This window comes from Vombatus ursinus, unplaced genomic scaffold, assembly GCF_900497805.2.
Source record: "Vombatus ursinus unplaced genomic scaffold, bare-nosed wombat genome assembly UNPS02014812.1, whole genome shotgun sequence".
NCBI lineage: Eukaryota > Metazoa > Chordata > Mammalia > Diprotodontia > Vombatidae > Vombatus > Vombatus ursinus.
The window spans coordinates 95,307,512-95,330,452 of record NW_020954590.1 but is presented as its reverse complement, the minus strand read 5'-3'; the positions used below and the strand labels follow the sequence as shown (position 1 = coordinate 95,330,452).

Sequence of the window (22,941 nt, the reverse complement as noted above, 5' to 3'; positions counted from 1 at the left end):
ATAATGACAATAATAATGATGATGATGATGACGGTAGATAATAATCACACAAGAAGGTACAGATAAATTGCTATTGCCTCCACCCTATTTCTTTTTATGTGTTATCTTCTCCCTTTAGATTGTGAGTTCTTTAAGGGCCCGAGTCATCTTTTGTCTTTCTTTATATTCCCAGTACTTAGCACAGTGGCTGGCACATAGTAGTTGCTTAAAAATGTTTAACTGACTGATATTATTGATGCTAACTTAGAGATTTATTAAGCCAAACTGGTTTCTTTCTCTGTGTGCAGGCATGTGAAGATTTAATTTTAAAGGTATAAGTTTCCAAAGTAGGACTCCATGAAAACGTTTGGTTCATCATAGAAATTTGAATAAATAAAAACTTGTTTCCTCTTATTGCCTTTGGAATCACCAAATACAACAAATTAGGAGGCTAAGGTTGAGTGCTGTACTTGGAGTCAAGAAGACCTGAATTCAACTTCAGCCTTAGTCTCAGTTTACTAGCTATGTGACCCTGGGCAAGTAACTTAACCTTTGTCCATCTCAGTTTCCCATCTGCAAAATGGGGATAATAATAGTACCTCCCTTCCCAAGGTTGTTGTGAGGATAAAGTTCTCATGTTTGTAAAGCACTGTGCAAACTAAAAAGTGCTACATAAATTGCTAGCCATTATTTGAAGCAGCTGGTGGTACAATTGGAAAGAGTACTGGACCTGGAGTAAGTAGGAATAGTTGTTTAATTGTGTCTGACTTTCCGTGACCCTCTTCGGGGTTTTCTTGGCAAAGATACTGGAATGAATTGCCATTTCCATCTCCAGCTCATTTTATGAGGATGAGGAAACTGAGGCAAAGAGTGTTAAGTGACTTGCCCAGTGTCACACAGCTAGTAAGTAAGTATCTGAGACTAAATTTGAATTCAGGCAGATGAGTCCTCCTGACTCCAGGCCCGGCACTCTATCCACTGCACCACCTACCTGCACACTGCCAAGATTATCAGTCAGGAGACTTGAATTGAAATACAGTTTCAGATACTTACTAGCTGTTTGACCTTGGGGGCAAGTCACTTAACCTCTGTCTGCCTAAGTTTCCTCAAGTGTAAAATAAGGATAATGATAGCATCTATCGCATCCTAGGAGTGCTGCAAGAATGAAATGAGATATTATTTCACATTGTAGGTGCTATATAAATGCTTATTCCCTTTCATTCATCTCACTAACTATAGCATGGAAGTCTTGTGCACCACCTTTAGCCCCTAGATTAATTTCATGATGATCAACATAGAGATGCAATGCTAAAGCTTGAGCTATTATAATAATGCTAAACTGTTATTTCAAATATGATTTTAGTATTTCAAATAGGACTCAGTTTATCAAGTGCAATATATGCTTTTGCAGATGTACTTACCCAGTCCTAATCTCTTTCTAAATCTTCAGAATGGCATTTCCAACTGATGACTGGGACATCTCGAAGTGGATGTCACAAGGACATCTTAAACCCAAAATGTCCCAAACTGAATTCATCCCCTGCCTCCTTCCCTCCCCCCTCTCCCCAGCTTTCCTCTCTTCATGACTTTCCCTATTACTATCAAGGGTAGGCTTATAATCTAGATGTCATCTTACCCAATCTGTTGCCAAGGCCTGTCAGTTAGTTTAACCTTTGTACCACCATCTCTTATATATACTTTCTTCTCCCCACTGACCCTGCCACCATCCTGATAACAGGCCCTCTTCAACTCACATCTGGATTATAGCAATAACCTGCTACTCGGTCTGCCTCAAGTCTCTCCCCACTCTAGTCCATGCTTAATCTTCCAAATATCATGTCATCCAACCCCTCCTCCCCCATTCTGTAAATTCCAGTGGCTCCCTATCATCTTCAGGATCAAAAACTGCTGACTGTTCAAAGCCCTGCCCAACCCCGGCCCCTCCTATTTTTCCAAGTCTTCTACTTCACTTACCTCCAAGAACTTTGGATCTAATGATGTTCAATGGTCCCCTCCTTGCTGTTCCTCACACGTTTCTCCCAACTTCATTCATTTTCACTGGCTGTCCTCCATTTCTGTCTCCTGCCCTCCCTGACTTTTTTAAAGTCCCAGTTAAAATCCCACCTTCTGTAGGAGCCGTTCCCAATCCTTCCCTTAATGCTAGTGCCTTCCTCTACAGATCAAGTTTGTATCTAGATGTTTTCATGTTGTTTCCCCCATGAGACTGTGAGCTCCCTGAAAGCAGGGACCATCTTGTGTCTTTCTTTGTATATTCCAAAGCTTAGCATAGTGCCTGGCATGTTGTAGGCACTTAATGATTTCTGACTGCTTTAAAAAGTACTTTATGACTTTTTTTATTTTTGAGGGCCATACACTGAGATGTGTATATTTGAGAGCATTTTTTTTATCTTATCTATTTACATTGTCCATAAATATTTTTTATTTAATTTGAATTAAGAAACACCTACCCTCCTTTTCCATCGTCTAGGTCTTTCAGAAGTGTTTGTTTCACTGTTTGCCTTGTTTTTGTTACTGTCTTTAGTGGTTATTATATGGTTTTTAGTGCTTTTGCTACTGTTTTTAAGACTTTGCGTGATCCTTTTACCTAAAAGAAGAAATATTCTTATTAAACAAAACTGGATATTTAATTATTAAAGACAAATTCCCAGATTTATATTTTTCCTCACTATTGTGCAAAAGCACAAAATTTACTTATTTATTATTTTCCTAATTATTCAATTATTTTAAGAATGCCTAAAGAAAGTAGAAATATGTAAGCTTTAAAAAGAGATAGGGAATTTCAAAGTTTCACAAACACATAAATTACATTGTCCCAGCCAACTCCCTCCTCCCCATCCTGGGGGAGTAATCAATTATCTTTAGGAAATTATTGTTGCATTTTTATAATGGACATAATATTTGAACAAAGGACAGTAAGATCTATCAGTGTAGACATTTCCTTCACCAATACTGAGACCTCAATTCTCCTCTACATCTTAGCTGTGGCCCCCCCCCCAAATTCTAATTTATTGATATTTTAGGCCAAAAAAATTATAACTTATTGATATTTTAGGCTTCAATTTATTGATATACTTAGGCCTTTCCTTAGGACTTCATCGATATATTTTTTAATCAAAGTATTGCACTTAGAAAGACTTACTATAACTTGTGCTCTACTGATAATGCTTTGAAGAACCCAAGGTCATTTTCATACCAAAATAAAAACACTCACATAAGACATTAGTAGAGGTATGGGAAAAATTTAAAAAGCACTCTGCAAAAACAATAATGAGTTTAATAATCTTCTATAGATTTAAAGTGAATAAAAATTATTTCAATGATAAAGGATGGAAAAAAATGGAAGCACCATGTCAGAGTAGAGAAAAAGCACTGTACTAGGTGGCAGGAAACCTGGGTTTTAAATTGAGGTTCTGCTGACCTGAGTCACATTTTCCTTTTCTGTAAAATACAGGAGCTGGAATAAGATGATCTCCAAGGTCTCTCCTAGTTCTGAAATTCTATGATTACATTAGAAAACAATACTCACTTCCTTGACTCCTTATTTTTATTCTTGTTTCATCAGAATCTTGCTGTGTGTTCTCAAGTTTATTTTGTGACAAAGATAAGAGAGTTTGATGAGACCTAAATAAGATAAAATGTTGAATCTTATAGAAGGTTCCTGCATAAGGTGTAGGTAAAATTATGGAGTCAGTGGCTTTATCAAATCTTTTTTACTTGATACTCTCCCTCTACTTCAAGGTACTGACTCAAGTGTTCATTACCTCGGAACTGTTGATCCTTGGTATCTAGCCAATACCAGGGACACTGCTGCTGTCATGTCCCCTTCCCTCCAGTTCTCTTTCTCACCAACCCCTCCTAGCTAGGTTCTTTGTGGCTTCCAAGACCTTTATGTTTTCTAGTAACTGCAACAAACTTATCTGTGATAATTCAAATGTTTAAATTAATAGCTAATTCAAGAAATCTATAATACATACTTACTCACAGTAATATTCAGGTAGTCTTCTTCTGTTGACAAGTATTTCCTGGGCTCAAAGATTATTTCTATTAGTTTGCTTCCTGATGTTCTCCAAATAAGCCACTGGCCTCACTCTGGACTACTGCCACAACTTCCTCCTCCCCCACTCCACTACAGGACCCTTTACTGCTTGGCTCCCTTGGGCCAGCCTCAATACAACCCCCCTCTGGAAGCTCTTGAAACATCGGCAGGAGTGGAAAACTTACTGAGAAAATAGGGGAAGAATTAAAGTATCACATCAAAGCAAAGTATGAAATTGCTATACAGTAATGTGACTGATTCTGAGGTGTGGGTGGTAAGTTGTTTCCTACAATAAGAAAAGTTCCAAAAATGTTTTGAGCAGTGGCACAATAATTTAAACAGAAGCACAATAATCTGAACAGACACATAGGCTTCTAAGGGGACTAATTTGAAAGATAACATTCATTTAAAAGTTTTGTCATATTTAAATAATAACAAAAAAAGTCACAACAGTAACAAGTAATGGTTACAATCCACTGTTAAAATGCAATGTACAAAATGTGTGATTAAAATTGAAATACTTTGAATTATATAGATTTATGATCTAAATTAGTTTAGCATCTTTTGAATTTGTTAATATTCAAGTAAAGGCTCTAAGGCTTCTTTCTTGACATTACAAAGCAACACTATAGTGAAGGAACAAAGCATGAAAAACTCAGGTGTAAATAAGGGTTGTTCCACACATTTTAGAGGCAGATTTTATTTTTTAAATGTATCAGGACCCCAGGTAAGAATGTCAAAGAATATGTTGATTTTTTTCAGCTCAGGAAAACTGAAAGATTTTGCTTCAAAAGAAACAGAAAGACTAACAACTTGATCTGATGCTTATGACAGCAATAAGGAAAAATGTGTAATGAGGAAAAATAAACCACTGAAAGGCTTTAATGAATCACTCTTGCAAGTCTATTAAGTGGCCCTAAGGCTATCCTAATCTTCTCAGAGATAGTTATAAAATCTACCGCAAGAAGATCTTCCAACAATCCTGATAAAGCCGTTTCATTTCTTCAACTCCTCAATTGTGACAGTAAAAATAAAGTAAGGATTATTAAAAAGATAAGCACTTAAGACTGGAAAACTGTATATTAGATAAATCTTATGTGTCTATTCAACTGGCATTTATTAAGTGCCTACTATGTGCCAGGCACTCTTCGAACCACTACAGGAAACAAAGAAAGACATTAGTCAGTCCCTGCTCTCAAGGAGCTTATACTCTAATGGAAGACAACATGGAAACAACTGTGTACAAACAAGTTATATACAGGATACATTGGAGATAATCTCAGAAGGAAAGGCACTAAGACTAAGGAGGACCAGGAAAGGATTCTTATAGAAGAGTTGGGACTTGAAGAAAACAATGAGACAGAGACAATTCTAGGTATGGGTCAGCCTATGAAGATGCAGAATGTCTTGTGCAAAGAATAGCAAGGAGGCTGTGTTATTAGATAAGAAAATTATCTTTGTTTGGAGGGGGGAGGGGAAGAGAAGGAGAGTAAACTTTAGGAAGATTGGAAACGTAGAAAGGGGTCTGGTTACGAAAAGCTTACACAAGATTTTATCCAGAGGGCAACAGGGAACTACTGTGAATGTGGGTGTAAGGTGTAGGTGGACATGGTTATACTGTAACAAAATCAATTTAACAGTTGAGTGGAGGATGGTCAGGAGGGGGCTAGATGAGGTGGGGAAATCACCAGCAAGCTATTGCAATATTCTAGTTACTATGCAACTATGTTTAATAGATTTATAATTTCAGAAAGTTTTATGCTATTTTGATATACCATTTATAGTTTATTAAATATAGTGGTTGTCATCATTTCTATAAAAGTCACTTCAGAAACTTAATTCATTATTATGTCATTGTTTCTATGGGAAAACCAGATTCTACTTAAAAGCATTTAAATGTAAGTATTAAACTTGCTTATATATGCATTCTAACAGTTACATTAAGAGAATATTATCAATTAATCCTAACGGTAAACATTTCAAACCAGATGAGGGCCCTGAGGTAGCCTTCAGTTCACACCATGTATATTTACGTAACTCCAAGTAAATGAACTGGTAGTCTAATTTTATACCCCAATTTGTTCAATTCTTTCTGAATATATCTAGAGATTTTTCATTTCTCTTTTTCTGGATACAATTTTTGTCTTTTACGAAGTTATAAAGCAAAGCAAATGCTAAAAACTTGGATTTATTTGATCTTGAGATTATCCCATGGTATGTAAACAAATGAATGGGAGCATAGAAAATAGATTGTTGAACAGATTTACTCTGGAATTTTTTAATCCTACAAATCTAAAGTGTTTCTGAAAAGGACACTAACCTTATATCTAGTTCAATTTCCCACCGAATGCAGGACTCCATTTGACAACATGACCAAACTAATTTTATCAACTGGATTCTCACAACCAAGTTTGATGACACAATTCAATGAGTTTTTGAAAATTATGACAACCTATTAAAATAATATTAATTATCCGGGTTTTAGTTTTGCCCTTCCTATCCTGATTGAGAGATGATATAGTGGACACAAAGTATCAGACCTTGGTTAAGGAAGCCTGGGTTCAAATCCTGAGTAGGTTATTTACTTATTAGGTACTTATATATATTCATCTGTAAACTAAGGACAACAATACTTATACTACCTACCTCACAGTTATTGTGCAGACTGTTTTAGAACCTTAAAGCCTAAATAAACAAGAGCTGTTACTATTATTTAAATCACACCATCTGGGTTACTTACCGTATTTAAATGTAGGACCAATACTTGGTTGGTTCATTCAATGATTTTAAAATTAAACAACAGAAAAATGTAAATTCATTTTACCTGGTTACGGATGTTGAACTTGCAGGAGATTCCAGTTTTGCATTTTGTTTTTCACTAATTTTTAAAGAAAAAGAATCAAGAAATTAAAAGGTTTTCACAAGTACTATCCAATCTGTAAAGTAGATTTTTACTTTTACTAATGAAACACAAACTTCCTAAATGCAGTCTTGGTGTGGCTGCAGCTGCCACTTAACAAAATATTTGTGACAAAGCTCCATTATAATATAGCGTATTAGTTAGATTTACTGATGAGCAAATAATTCTCACCTCAAAAGAATAAATCAAATACAGTGAAAGAGATAGAAATCCTTACAACTCAGTTATATTATTTTCATTCAACCATTTGTTTATATATTCCCCCAAACTCAAGTCCTTACCCTTTTATGTCCAATTCTTTGTTCTCAGGTTTTGAAATCATTTAAAATTGAGCCCCACTGTACCGAGCCAACCTTATTTTCAACTGCTCTTTAATATACACCTTGTCACCCTGTCAGGCAGGTCTTCATGGCTAACATCTTGCTCCTCATTCATTTATGCTCTTCTCCTTGCATGTAAGGCTTTTCCTTTCCCCCTTAAAATTATGTTCATCTCTCAGTACTTATGAAATGCTGTTTAACCGAATTTAATGATAGCATTGCCTATTGAATTTGGAGGAAAACAAAGCTGGAACGAATATCCAACAAGCAAAATAGAATTGATATTCAACAACTCATAAGGATAATAGGCTAAAGCTATCAAAAATAACATTGAACAGGGATAGATGTAAAAATCCAAAGTTAAAATCAACTGCCTAACCATGTGATAGTTTGATAGTTAAAAAAGCAATCCCTGCAAAAAAGACTCCACAAGCAGATCAAAGCCAAAAAGGATGTATACATATATACTAAGATTCATAGAAGCAATTTTTATGGTAGGAAAAAAAAAGGACAAGTAGGAATCTATGAATAGGGTATAGTTGAAGAAATCAAAGCACATGATCCTAAAGGAATACCATAGTGCTTTAAGAAATAATGGATGAGTATGAATTTCATTTAAAATGCTGCTAGAAGCTGTTGCACAAACAGATATCATTGCAAAATTAGTATTTTTTAACCTGAGTTTGGCTGGCAAGGTTAATAAAATTTCTAAAAAGGTTTCATTTGCATTTCCATGGAACTTTATTCTCAATTGTTACTCAAATAAATTGTGGCTGTGAAACATACAGACACATCTAGACTTATATATTTGGTCTAGACCTGTGATTTCATTAGATACAGTGAATGCCCTGTGTGAAAACTTTCTCCGCCAAATTCTTATCTACCACTTCTGGTCTTCGCTGTTGGCTGGGAAACTCAAAGATAACTTGCCAGCAGTCACAGTTAGTATGTATCAGAGGCAGAAATTAAACTAATTATCCTAATTCTACAGCTAACTCTACCCACTATCGTATTTTGTCATTAAAATAAAAAATATAAATAATTTTGAGATAGCTCAAATTGTATTTAGTAAATTCAGAGGAAATGTCAAAATTATTGTGCTATATACACAATTCCTATATTGTATTCATTGTACTTTTGGAAGAAGTTTTTTTTTTTTTTGTTATTGTTGCACAGTGATGGCAAATGTTGTAAAGGGTTTTCACTTTTATTGGACTGAACACATCATATAAAGAAAACCTGTATAATAAAGTTTTTCCATTTAAAAAAAAAAAAGGATGGATGAGGAATTCAGAGAAAACACAAATACACAAGATTTATATGAATTGTGAAATCCAGGAATACACACAGTGGAAATCAAAAGATCTATAGAATATTGAATTCTTGTGAAAATATAATGATCAGTTTCGCTTCCATATTTACAAAAAGTTCATCACAATGGTTCCAAGAGAACATATGATGAAATACACCTAGCAGAGAGTAGGACAGACATGGAATATTACACACCCTATCGCATGAAGACTTTATGTCAGTTTTGCTCAATAACTTTTTTTTTGTTATGAAAGGAAAGTTATGTTTGTATATGTCTGTACACATACATGTCAGGAAATGATTGAGTTTAAAGTCAAAGAATCAATGAAACTTTTCAAAAGACCTAGTGGCTATAGTGTATCTTTAGATTGATGAGTGAGCAGTATGCCAATGAAATCTTTTTTTACATACATATTTAAGGAACAGAAGGAAAAATTGGAGCTAAGAAAACAATAAGGGAAAGTAACCACAGAAGATGATGGAGAGACACCATAACATGAAAGAAGGAAGTCAACACTAAAAAGAAGTCAAGGAGAAGAATAACAGATATAACACAGCCATTATTTCCTTTGGGAAAGTTTCAGCAGAATGGTGGTGAAGCAAGTCATATCAAGAGTAAAAGTATTAAAGAGTAAAAGACAGCATGTGTAGTTTATTTTTTTTAAGATCATGGCAAAGAAGGGGAGGAAAGAAATAGGATAAGGACTTGATGGAGTAGCAAGAGAAAAGAAAAAGGATTGTTTTTCTTTTTAATGAGGATATCTGACAAGGTATATAGGCAAAAGTAAAAAATTCAGTGGAGACAGAAGAGAATGAAAATGAATAAGAATGACTGAGAACAAGGAAGATAACACATCGATATGGAAGGTGGTAAGTTTGTTTAGAGTACATAAGAATGCTTTCTGATGTGTCCTAAATTTTGGAAAGTATTACATTGGCCTGGGGTTTGAGGACTACAGGATCCAATTCCCTTTTCAGAATGAAACTCTCATCAAAGATTAGACTTCTTACCCTAGCAAGGCATCTTGCAGCAAACACATATTGTTGGTCACAAGGAAAAATAGGAGAGTGGATAGAGGGTTGAAATAAATTCATCACTGTTTTTAATTTAACATAATTTCTGTATGTTAAACATGTCAAATAATGGATTTACAAACCTATTTTCTGTTTCACTACTCGAGCTTTCAACAAAAGGACCAAAAATTTCTTCATCTTTTTTGCTTTCCACTACTTTTAATGCTGCCTATAAAAAAATAAATTGGAAATATGTTAAAATCAAAGAACATTAAAAATAAATTTAAGATAAAAATGCTTAACTCACTAAGTTTTAACAAATGAAATGTCTTTTTTCCCTTTTATAAATGCATATATATTTTAAATATTTTCCCCCAATTACACATAAAAACAATTTTTAACAAACAAATGAAACTTCAAAAAAGTTATGCTGAATCAAAGATTCAGAGTCCTATCTATTTCAGGTTCTGCCATGGTCCTTTGTTTCTTTAGTGCTTCATTTCTATAGAATGAAACTCTGGGTCGTCTTATGAATGCTTAACATTTCAGTCCTCCCAAAAGCCAACTAGAATGAGAGACCTCAGATCTGTGCTCTTTTACTCATGTGATAATGACCTAGAAAACACTAGAGAAAGTAAAGGGATAACTCAAGCCAACTTGTTGGTATATGTGTATTACGTAGCACCTTCTCACTGAAACAGATCAACAAACTGACCACCATTTTACAGATGCAACATTACAAAGTCTGGTTCAGTTTAGGTTAAGTTTACATGTAATGTTTCAGCAACAGATTTAATCTGTCATCTCTGGAGCGAAACAGAGAGGTTTATCACCATTAAACTTACAGGTAAATAATGCGATATCAAAGAACAGCCATGAAACTTATGCCTAGTCATAGCAAGCATATGTAGAAGCAAATGACAGATATTACAAAGAGGGAAATCCAGGTTTGATGCAAGAGGAAAAACTTTCTAACAATTAGAACTATCCAAAAGTGAAATGGTTTGCCTCATGAGGTAGTGGGTTACAAGACAATCCCAAAGGGTTCATCATGAAAAATGCTATCTGCCTTTAGAGAAAGAATTGATGTCATCTGAATACAGACCAAAGCATACTTTTTCACTTTTTCTTTTGTTTGAATTTTCTTGCACAAAATGACTAATATGGAAAAGTTTTACATGACTGTGTAGGAATAATCTATATCAGATTGTTTATCATCTGGGGGGTAAGGGGAAGGAAAGAAGGGTAAGATAGAATTTAGAAATCAAAACTTAAAAAAAGTGTTAAAAATTGCTTTTACATGTAATTGGGGAATATTTAATTAAATTTAAAAAAAAAAGAGAGTTAGTGGATTGCCCTCTTTCACTGGAGGTCTTCAAGTAATGAGTATGTTGCAGTATGGATTTTGAGAGTAGGCTGAAGTCTCTTCCAAATCTGAATTTCAGAAAGTCAGGCCTAACATGATAATGTGAAATTTAAAAGGGACAAAGAAAGGAAGACTTGTTTGAATTAATGCAGATTAAAGTGAGCAGAACAAAGCTAACAATGTATATAGCAATAAATCTCTAAAGAAAAACAGCTTTAAAATTAAGAACCTGACAAATACAACAGACAACCAGCACTTGAAAGAGGGGTGATAAAGTTGTGGTGCATAATGAGAATACAATTTTTTGGACGTGCAGATTTGCTTGGCTTGTTACAAGGACCATATTTTTCCTTTCTGAGGGAGGAAGAGTTTAGGGTAGAGGGGACTAAACTGAAGCATTTAATAGTAATAACAATGATAGCTAGTGTTCAAATAGCACCTTAAGGTTTGCAAAATGCTTTACAAATATCTTATTTTATGTTCACAACAACCCCGGGAGGTAAGTACTATTTATCCTCATTTTACAGATGAGGAAACTTGAGGGAGACAGGTTAAATGACTTTCCCACGGTCACATAGTGAGTTCTATCTGAGGCCAAATTTGAACTGAGGTCTTCTTGACTCAGAGCTCGAGCCACTGTGTATTTCAGAGCAGAGAAGTTCAGAAGAAAACAGACAAGTAGGAAAGCTTTGAAAGTAACAGGAGGCAGGATGTTACAATAGAAAGATTACTAATTCTGGAGTTAGAAGGCCTGGTTTCAAATTCTACTTCTGATAATTACTCTTAATGTCTCTGAAACCTTGCACAAGAAGCTTAAGCTCCTTGGCATTTAGTTCCTCATCTGTAACACACTGGGCTTTGGAACAGATAGGATGGCCTCTAAAGTCCTTTTCAGCTCTCATACTATGATTGTTTCAACTTATTGCATACTATTTTTTTCTTAAAAAGCAAGATGTCCACAACAGGGAGTCATGGTTTCACATACAGTCTTCTTTTTCTGTTCTCTTTTGTATGTAGAAATGCTAAAGATGAATGCATGTGTCTCTGTGTGTGCGTGCACACACATGTATGTGTGTATATAAAACTCATAATTTAAAAAATAAAATTAAACAAAAAAATTTTAAAAGGCATTTATAAATGTAAAGTGTTAAATGGGTTCAAAAAGTCAACTTCACAAGTACAAGACTGAGGAGTCATGGATTGATAGAATTTTTCTGGAAAAAAAATCTTGGGGTTATAGTGAACTAGAATAGAAGTTCAATACAAATCAACAGTGTGATACGGCAGCCAAGAACGTCAATTTGACAAACTGCATTCCAAGAGGAAGAGTCAATTCAGGTATAAGGAGGCGATAGTAGTATTATTGTAGATTCTATTCCAGTCAGACAATATCTGGGAAATTGTGTTCAATTCTACACCAGAAATGTTCAACTTATCCCCAGAAGGTAGAATGTGGTAGAATAAGTGGGAGTTGCAAAGATCCAAATATAGTCTTCAAGTAAGGAAATACTTCTTAAAAATTAGAGCTATTATTCTCAGCAATACTATAATCCAAGATAATTCCAAAGGACTCATGATGTAAAATGCTATCCACCTCCAGAGAAAGAACTGATCAAAGCATATTGTGTTTCACTTTCTGTATTTTTTAAATGCTTTTCCCCCTCTTTGGGCCTATGTCTTCTTTCACAACATGACTAATATGGCAATATGTTTTGCATGACTGAACAAGTATAACCTGTATCAAATTGCTTAAATAGGGTGGTGAGGGAGGAAGAGAGAAAATTCGCAACTCAAAAATTTTTAAAAATGAATATTAATAACTTCTTTATGTGAAACTGGGGGAAATTTATTATTCAAAAAAAAAAATAATCAGCATTCTTCAGAGCCCCTCCCCCCAAATTAGAGCTATTAAGGGGTAGTTAGTTTTCTTGACATTGGAGGTCCTTAAACAAAAAGTTCTTTTTCAGGTTTGGATTGAACTGCCTGACCACTGAGGTCTCTTCTACACAAATTCTGTGAAAACTCAATATAGTTCTTAGTCCTGTGCTATCTCCTCTTTAATAGCAATAACAAAAGTATAATGGGGAAAAGGGGCAGAAGCTGCTGAGGTTGTGTTTTTAGACTATCAAAATTAACTTAAATTATAAATGTGTGATCCTTGTCATAAACAATGAACTGGCATACTCTTTACTCTCTCAAGGACTCACATGTGATATTGATATTCATATGATAATGAAACCAAAAGACAAAAGGAAGTTACAGCTAGGTAGATCCTCTGGAGGGATCTATGACAAACATGAACAACAATCACATAGTATGAAAAGGCATAGATAGATTACAATTGTGAATGTGGCCCTGAAGCAAACTTAACCTGTTTTCTTGAGTTACCATATTTTCCAGAACTATACAGGAGACTCAGCTGAGCCAATGATGAAGTCCCCTTGAGCCAACATAATTTACAACTCTCAATCCTAACAGAAGCCTCAGTGCACCCTTGGAGCTGAGTCAGCTATAAACCTAGCTCTAGCCAGTCTATCCCAGACTGACAACTGTTCAGTTGGGACCCTTTCACATAAGCAGAGCATCCTATTTTCATGGTCTACCAGTTCCCAAGAAGGAGGAAAGGCTGAGGTTCCTCCTGCTCCCTCTTGCTCTCTCTCCTTCCCACTGCTGTCCCTTTCTCCTCCCATTTGGGAGGGGACTGACACTTTCTCCTTCCGTGCAAACCACCCAATTTCACTGTAACCCTTAAATACCCAAGATTTTGTCTGCATTGCTGGCCTCATTTGTACTCTGTAATCAGGTGACCTAGCATGCATGTTTTTCTGCTATCTCTTGTAATAAAGTAAGTTACTAGTCAAATCTTTTGGAATCATGTCTGCTGGTTGATATAATCTATATTGATGGAAGGAATAACCACACTGATGCAATCACAGGCCCTGTTAAGTACAGAAATATAAAACATAATTTAAGGAGCTAGTCTTACTATGATATAGAATGAATATAGCCATAGTGGTTAAGTATTAACAGACAACTTGCAACTTTGTGACTGCTCAATAATTTGATCTATAACCAATTAAACTACAATACTTTAGCTATGACATTATAAATGCTGAATCTGTACATTCATTCTAGCTTTGTAGAAGTGGGTATTAATATCCTTATACATGGTTTTTGGTAACCAAAAAGACAGCAGACCATTTTAAAGCACTATAAATATTGACTAAATCACAAAAGTCCTAACACGACACTTGTACATAAAACATTGTGAGGCATGGATAGAAAATATCTGTATCCTCATTTGAAAGGCAAGGAGATTAAATAGCAATGATATTTATTCTGGCTAGAGTACAAAACAAATCAGTCAGTTATACCTGCCAGATTTTTCTTTTGTATCCACTCTTGCTATTTTCATTTATCCAAACGTAAAAATTGGGTTTTCAAACATCCACAAAGATCAGGTTTTTAACTTTGTCCTTCTTTTCTAACTAACTATTGATACAATTCAACAAAACAAGATTTAAAGAGTATCACTAAAACTTCATACATACCTTCATTAGAAAGCTTGATGATTTTTCAGTTAACACTTGATTAGCATAAATCTTCACTCTGTCTATCATGCATTTATAAGTGAAGCGTTGAAAAAAAGGATGGTATGGATCTTTCTTATTGATTATCATCAACAACTTCATTTTTAGAGGCTAAAGAAAAGATAAGAGAAGAGTAGAAATTCACAAACTATACTAATTGCAATTTTTCAGAATAAAAATGTGTTATATGTATGTATGCAGTTCAAGTTAAAAAAATTTATTGGCCATGAATGTGAAAAGTATTGTGCAACCTTATTAAATTTCCAGGCCAAAACAGGTTCAAAGGAGGACTATAAACACCAGTATAGACATTTAAAATTACTTCGCAATTTTTTACATTTAAATAAATAAGATTCATTCCCCAAAACGAATAACTTATCTTCCATTCCCTAAGTTTCCATTATAATTCTTTGGTCCACCCATCTCCATTTCTTTTTTCCTATATCTAGTCAAAATTAGTATATACTTTGTTCTGGCTCTGCTTTTTCGGTCTGCATATTTCACAAAATTCTTTCCTACATTTTATATGCCCCATACATTCACACTTATTGCATTATGGTATTTCATTATGTTATTGTATCCCCAAAATATGCCTTGACATTTTACTTACATTTTCTGTCTGGAATACCCTCTCATTCCCACCAACCGCCCCCATCCTCTCATTTAAGTCTACCTTAAATCATACTTCTTTGCTGAAGAATTCTTTGCTTGCCCTACACTCAGTAATCTCTCCCTTCCTCTGAAGGACTACAGTACTTCTTGCTTGCACTATTGTACTATTACACCTTGTACTATTAATATTTTCATACATCTAATCTCTTCAACTAAAGAATCATCTTTTAAAAGATCATTATGCCTAATCCTTCATTTTATACATGAGGAAATGGATACCAAGAAAACTAAAGTAAGTTGCTTATGGTCATACAGTTATTCTGTGGTAGAGGCAGATTTTTAAACATCCTGGTCTTCTTACTCTAAATACAATGCACTTTGGGGGGGGGGCACAATGCTGACTGTTAATCCTCTTCCTTCACTTTAAGAACAAGCCAGCTATGTTACATATAACCTTTAATAAATTCCACTTGGATGCCAGTATTTTAAGTCAGACTCTGCTCCAGCTTCTTACGACTGCAACAGCACTGCTTACCATATTACCAACTACTTAAGAAAGAACATGCTGCTAAATGTAGGGCAATAACGATGGTCACCTTTCACTCCAACCTCCAAAATTACACTATTCAAACCCAAGATACCTGCGCTTGAAGATGATATATCAAGTTAGGGGAAGTTACTTCCTTCTAATGCAGCACATTCTCATTTTTGAGTAGTTCTGGTTGCAACTAAGTTTTTCTTTTTATTGAGCCAAAATCTGCTTTTCTGCAATTTCTACCCATTGTCCAGTAATTGTGACATCTGGGGCCAAGCGGGATAATAGTTAACCAATCTCCATATGAAAGCCCATGAAGCCAGTTATTCTACACTTCCCTCCCACCATTCCCACCTTGGGCTTCTCTTCTTTAAGCCAAACACTCCCAGGTCCTTCAAATGATCCTCAGATCATTTTGCGATGGTAATTTGTCACCTTCCTCAGTATCATTCAGTTAATATCCCTCCCCAAAAACATGGCACCAGAACCGAACACAACAGTTCAGATTTTATCGGGGCAGATTTATGTTTTCCACTTCAACAAAAAGCATTCTTCTGTTTTAATGGTGAGAAATTTAGATTATACAAATAGGTTTAAATTAAATTACATATCACAGAAGTAGACTGTGGTTACAAGTCTTTATTACTCCATTACCTCAAGAAACTAAACGTGAAGTTAATTGTGGAGGGGAGGTAGTTTGGTGTAATTGAAAGAACATCATTATGGAATGAAAAGACCTAGATTCAAATGCCAGTTATGCAATTTACTACCTGTATGACTTCAGGAAAATCACATAGTTTTTGTGGGTTTCAGTTTCAGTTTTCCCATTTGTAAAATGAGTTGGCTAGACTAGAAATTCTAAACCCTGGGATTAAATGGTATTCTCAAGTAGCATCTGCAATATCTTACTAGAGTTAAGACGACCTTAACTGGCTAACAACAATGTTGCTTCACAAGTATCCAAAAGTAGAATGAAGTGATTTTCCTAAAGCAGAGATCTGAACATGTCACTCTCAAACTCTCTCAACTACAGGGGTTCCTTGTTATCTAAAGGACCAAATGTAAAGTCCTTTGTTTGGCACAGATGCAACAAACTGGCACAATGGATGGGACACTGGGCTTAGAGCCAGATCCAAGTTCAAATCCAGCCTTAGACATTTACTAGCTGTGTGACCCTGGGCCTCAAGTTTCTTCAACTGTAAAATGATAGTAATAATAATACTTAACCTTCCAAGTTTGTTCAGAGAATCAAATAAGACAGGCCCTTCATTAATCCTCTTGTTTCTTCCAAAGCTCTTTACCAACTTTGCCTTGTTAACCTTTCCAATCTTCTTATGCATTACTAATACTACATGATCTCTGTGACCCAGGCTGGTTCTCTTGTCCCCCATGCCTAGTAGAATGCTCTGCTTCCTTACCTTTGTCTCCTGCTTTCCCTTTCAAGACTGCTCAAATCCCACCTTCTGCAAGAGGACTTTCCTGGGTCCCTTCAGCTTTGAAAGCCTTCTCTTATTATGGCTACTTTCCATTTGTAGTGGAAAGGGCACTGGACCTGGGGGGGGACCCCCCCCCCCAAAAACTCTGAGTTTAAATTCCACCAGAGACATTTATTAGTTGTGTGACCCTGGGGAAGTCACTTAATCTCAATGTGCCTAAGTTTCTATATATGAAAAATAAGGGCTGAACTCTGATTTCCCAAGGACCCTCCAGCACTAAACCTCTGATCCTTTACTCTGGGTATTGTTGCATCATTTTTTTTTTCCAGTTATGTCAGACTCTTTATGACTCTATTAGGGATTTTCCTGGCAAACATCCTAGAGTGCATTGCCATTTCCTTCTCCAGCTTATTTTTCAGATGAGGAAACTGAGGCAAACAGAATTAAATGACTTGCCCAGGGTTACACAGTTAATAAGTGTCTGAAGCCAGATTTGAACTCAGGAAGATGAGTCCTCCTCACTCCAGGCCGGGCACTCTATCCAGCGTGCCACCTAGCTGCCCTTACTCTGCATATATCTTGTACCTATTTATATAAACTGTCTTCCCCAATATGAGGGGGGGGCATTTCCACTCATCCTGATCTATATCTTGCCACTGGACCCAGATGGCTCTGGAGGAAAAAGTAAGGCTGGTAACTTTGCACAGCCCTCCCTCACTTAAACACAATTCACTTGCAAGTCATGGTAAGTCATGGCATCACCTTCTTGTCATGGTCCACTTCAAGAATGAAGGACAAACAACAACTTCCCCAATATAATGGAAAGTACCTAGAGTGCAGGGAACTATTTTTGCTTTTCTTTGCAAAACACTTAGTAAGAATTTAATTATTAGCCTTCTTTACAAGAGGCAGCCTCAGGAATTGGACACAGGTCTTAGAACTTACAGATAGTGCTTTTGCCATTCTATCACAGTGCTTCTTTTCATAGAAAAGACTTAATTCATTAATACAAGTAACCAAATAGCTCTCTTAAAAATCTTTGGGTATGTTAATATTAAGTAAGTTATCTCTTATACACCTCTCTAAGATAAAGTATATCTTTAAGCAATTTTCTAATTTATTTTCTTCATTCTGTGTATATAACCTCATATAAAGTCTTAAAAGATCATCTGACTTATCTGCAAATATTTTCCCGCTCAAAAAAGAAATTATCCACCAGATAGAGTATTTACAAGTGAATTTGTAAGAAAATACTCTAAATAAGGTACATCAAGAATTAACATAAGAGTACTTGAATACTTAGAACTCTCATTCAGGGTCTCCCCAAGCAATAAAGGTTCTTTTTGTAGAGAATAAGGACAGAAAACTAGGGGGCTGTCCCTCAATAGGAGAATGGATGAATAAATTATGGTACATGAATATAATTCACATTACTGGGATAAAAGAATGAAAATGGTTTCAAAGAAACCTGGGAACACTTGTATGAACTGTTGCAAAATGAAGTGAGGAAAATCAGGAGAACAATTTATACAATAATAACATTGTAAAAAAGAAAACAAAAACCTTTGAAAGACTTAAGAATTCTGTCAATGTAGTGAACAACAATGATTCCAGAGAATGAAAGATGAAGTATCTTACTCATGCCTTTTGATAGAGGCGATGGACCCAAGATACAGAATTTATTTAATATACATTTTTGGACATGGTCAATGTAAAAATTTTTTTTGCTTGACTATTCACATTTGTTGTTTCATTTTTGTTTTACTTTCAGTTTGGGTAGGGAAGTTGAGAAGGTGAGAAATGAAATGTTTGATAACTCGAAAAAGATAAGAGAAACCAAAGCACCCTGAACAAAAGAGAAATCAAAATCATAAAAGTTATGAATCAATTTAGGTTAAGAAATCAGAGTTTTCAATGGAGATTTTAAAAACACAGAAAAGAAAATAAAAACTGAATACATGATGGATAAGCTGAAAGAATTCAAGTTCTTAGAACAAAAGATTTGAAAAACAAAAATACTGAACTAGAGAAAAATATGGCAGAAGGAGGAAGGAAAAGTCAACATTGTTCAAAAAAGATATAAATTCTATACCAGGCAAAGCATCTGACCCCAAATAAAGAGATTCAGATGTGCAAAGATAAGTTAACAATTCTAGGCATTCCAGAGGAATGTGATCAATTAACAAAAACTGAATATCACAATGCAGCCCCAAGATTCAGAATCCAGACAACAGAGCACTATCAAAAAAATCCATCGATCACCAGGAAATCTAATAATTCAGACTCGACTGTATGCAATGCTTCAACATTAAACAATTTTACATATTTACCGTATCATCCTCTGTGTCTCCATATATCCTTTCAAAGACTCCTTCGGCTTCTTTATAGCTTGCTTTCTCCATGCAAACTGCAACAGCCTAAGAACAATGTTAAAGATAGTCACAAACACATTGCTTCACTTTCTAAAAGTAGTAAGATCTTTCCTAAGATGGCATTTGAAAAATTGCACATTTTACATAATAGCTTTATAAAAAAATTTAGTTAGAAACAATTTTTTCTTTAATGATAAAACATCTGACATGAGAATGCCTGAAAATTTTACTTTGGTTAAATTCCTGTTTAATGAATGGTCAAATCACAACTCAACTCATGCTCAAAGAATCTTCCAGTTGGAATGGACATTGGAACCTATCAAATTTACAATATCCAATACAAATGGCTATTTAGCTTCTCTTTGAAGACCTTCAGTAAAAAGAAATTTTTTATTAAGTTTTTTCTTAGAATGAATTTAAATTTGGCTTCATATAGCTTTAACTCACTGGAACCCTTGTTCTGCCTATCTGGACCAATAAAAACAAAATCCCTGATTGTTCCTCCATATTAAAGTCAATCTATTTTTATACATTTAGTATCATAATAGCATTTGAGAAAACTGTGGCATATGAAAGAAAATGCTCATTAGGCAAATTAGAATCTTTAATAGAAATTCCACTTCTGAATATCATGTAAGCTATAGTGAAGAATTTCACTGTTTTGTGGCCAAAGCTGACTCTAGTGATGTAATGAGAATGTCACTACTCCACCATCACTGCCCTATTTTTTATGACACAAAAATTATTTGCAAGGTTAACCTTTCCAGTAACAAAAAGTACTTTGAAAAAAGAAACAAAGGAACCTTTGCTACTCTGGGAGTTTTTAAGAAACTTTATTTCCTTTTTCCAGTTTAAGTCTTACTTCACTGTTTCTCATTTACAAATGGCACTTACCACTACTCCTCAAAAATCAATGAAAAAAACTTTTTAGTTTTTGTTATATGTGTTAGAAATGGGAAGCATTTGTATATGTGCTATAATTCACACCTGTATCCTATAATGATTTATTTTGGACTTACAGCTTTTAATGTTTTGTATCTAAAATTGTTGTTACTTTGCATAATGACTTTTCTGTTTTGGTGCAAACAATGAAACATATTCTGTTTTCAGTATTTACTATACCCAACCAAACTTGTTAGTAGGTTTTCCTCCTTTTTGCAGACTTGACGACCCTGATAATAAACTGTATATATTTTAAGGAAGAATAAGTCATTTAAACTGTCTAGCCTTTGGCAGAGAGCTCTAAAGTTAAAGTTAAATAAATTCCTAAAAGTTTCAACTATCTTATTTCCATTATGTTCATGGCAATTTTTTTTTCATGGCACTTAAAAAAAAAAAGATTCCAATAACATATCTATTTTCACTATATATGTAAAAAGCACAGGGTATTAGGTACAATGTACGGACTTGAATTTCAAGTAAATCATGGATTTGGTCATGAAGTGCTTCTTTTTCCTTTCTAATTTTATTCCAGATCATCAAGGCTGATTCCAATGGAGTAAGTCGTGCATCACTTTCAAACTGTGCATCTTAAAAAAAAAAGCAAAAGAACGTGAGTAATTTTGGAAGTTAAAAAGAAAACAACCGCAGATTTACTGTCACCAGCTTATTTAATATAACAATATAGTAATTCATCTGTTTTGACAAATTTCCATTTTAAAATCAAATTTTTAAATGGGAAAACCTGTTTTACTCAATGAAAAGTTTTTGGAAATAGACTAGATTAAGGAGTAATGAGTTCATGCGATACCAAAAGTTAATAAGTTTATTAGGTTAAAACTGATTTCAACAAACCTCAAAGGATGGTCTTAAAAACTTTTTGCTGAACTGACAAAAATACTGTGGTGTTACACATCCTCTTATACTGTGTAATTCTGGCTTCCCTGAGAGGAGAGGAAGAAGAGAGAAAAATCTGAGCCAAATATAGAGAAAATTCTAAATGTGAACTGGAAAAGTCTGAGGATAATTCAAAGGAGAAAGAATACGAGGAGGGCCCAATCCAAAGAAAGAAAAGGATTAAATATTAAATGAGTACCTTAAGACAACCATAAGAGTAAAAGGAAAAGGTAAGATGGCAAAGGAATGCAGAAAAAGTAAATAAAACAAATTACTAAATTGGTAAGCAAAACAGACTGGTAGAAAAAAAAAGAACTTAGTTAATGAGAAAGGGTGTGGCAGACAAGATAAATTTTAAGTGGCTTAGGAAGTGATGTGTGAAGACTCACAAACAGCTAAACAAGGCTAACTATAATAATCACTCTGGAGAACAGGGAGAATACTAATAGTGGCTTGTATCTGAGGTTGAGATGTTTATAGTTCTGCCACAGTCAAGTCTTTGCTATATATTATTCAAGAGTAGGTTTGTCTTCCTAAAAGTAAAAGTGAAGATAGTTCCATGAGATCAGACGTGGTCATCAGGGACAGACAACCAACCGTGCCTTGGAGGAAAAAAAATGTAAGTGGAGATCAACGTGAGACTCAAATGAGATAACATGCTTTGTAAATCTCAGAGTGCTATATAAATACTGTGGTTATGTATTAATATTGCAGGATATTTATCTATCTGAGGCCCCTTGGAATGCTGCTTCCCTTAGTTTTGCTGAGGCACTGGGGGACCTGATTGCTGTAGAATACTGAGGCACCTGGTGGTTTTCCAAGCTGGTTTCCACTGGTTCCCCTACCCTCATTGATGCACTCGGGTATCCTGGTATTGGTGTTTGCCTGCTCCACCACCTGGGGTTCAGGATCTCCTCCTGGTATGCTGAGGTGGGACTTTCCACTAGCTTGCTGGGATGCCTCCCGTTCTGTACTGCTCCCCTTCCCCCAGGGCAAGAGGGGCCTTTCTCTAATCGCTCAAGCTACCTGGGCTACTGGACTGCTGCACCCAGTCTGATATTTTCTGGGCTTTCAGAGATTAATAAGGGAGGGTAAGAGTGATTTACTTCTTACGCTTCCATCTTGGTTCCTAGAAGCAGAAGTCCCTATGTATTAATATTGAAATAAAGAGGGGTAGCTAGGCAGGGCAGTGGATAGAGCACTGGCCCTGCAGTCAGGAGGACTTGAGTTCAAATCCAATCCCAGATAATTACTAGCTGTGTGACCCTGGGCAAGTCACTTAACCCCAAATGCATCCAAAAAAAGAAAGAAAAAGGAAAGATTAACTTTCTTTCCAATTCAGTCCATATACCTTCTGAAATTTATCCTTTGGGAATCTATGGTTCTCAGGTTAAATATAAGGGGAAAAAAGAGCTAAAGTTAAAGAGGGAAAATTGCCTTTCGTCGAGTTACTGAATAGAAGAATATCACAGAGGAAGAAGGGTGGGACAGTTTATCCTTCAAGGAATGAGAAGTTAGCCACCCAGAAGCTATCCAGAAAAGAAGAGCAATTATTTGCCAACCTCAAAACTGAGAAGTTTGATGCTCCCCCAG

At 35.3% G+C, this 22,941-nt stretch overlaps 1 protein-coding gene across 5 annotated transcripts in view; it reads right to left on the bottom strand.

Moving 5' to 3' along the window:
- Nucleotides 1-22,941, bottom strand: part of LOC114054320 (telomeric repeat-binding factor 1-like) — a 47,248-nt gene that overhangs the window by 10,848 nt on the left and 13,459 nt on the right. For 4 of the 5 annotated variants that reach the window (XM_027877539.1, XM_027877537.1, XM_027877536.1 and 1 more), the window contains exons 3-9: nt 20,920-21,041; nt 19,471-19,557; nt 14,519-14,668; nt 9,745-9,830; nt 6,861-6,914; nt 3,527-3,621; nt 2,448-2,584 (exon numbers count right to left, since the gene is read on the bottom strand). In XM_027877539.1, the coding sequence (XP_027733340.1) occupies nt 2,448-2,584; nt 3,527-3,621; nt 6,861-6,914; nt 9,745-9,830; nt 14,519-14,668; nt 19,471-19,557; nt 20,920-21,041 (731 nt within the window). Of the gene's footprint in view, nt 1-1,094; nt 1,135-2,447; nt 2,585-3,526; nt 3,622-6,860; nt 6,915-9,744; nt 9,831-14,518; nt 14,669-19,470; nt 19,558-20,919; nt 21,042-22,941 lie in introns of those variants that run through there. The other variant, XM_027877540.1, reaches the window with a different exon arrangement.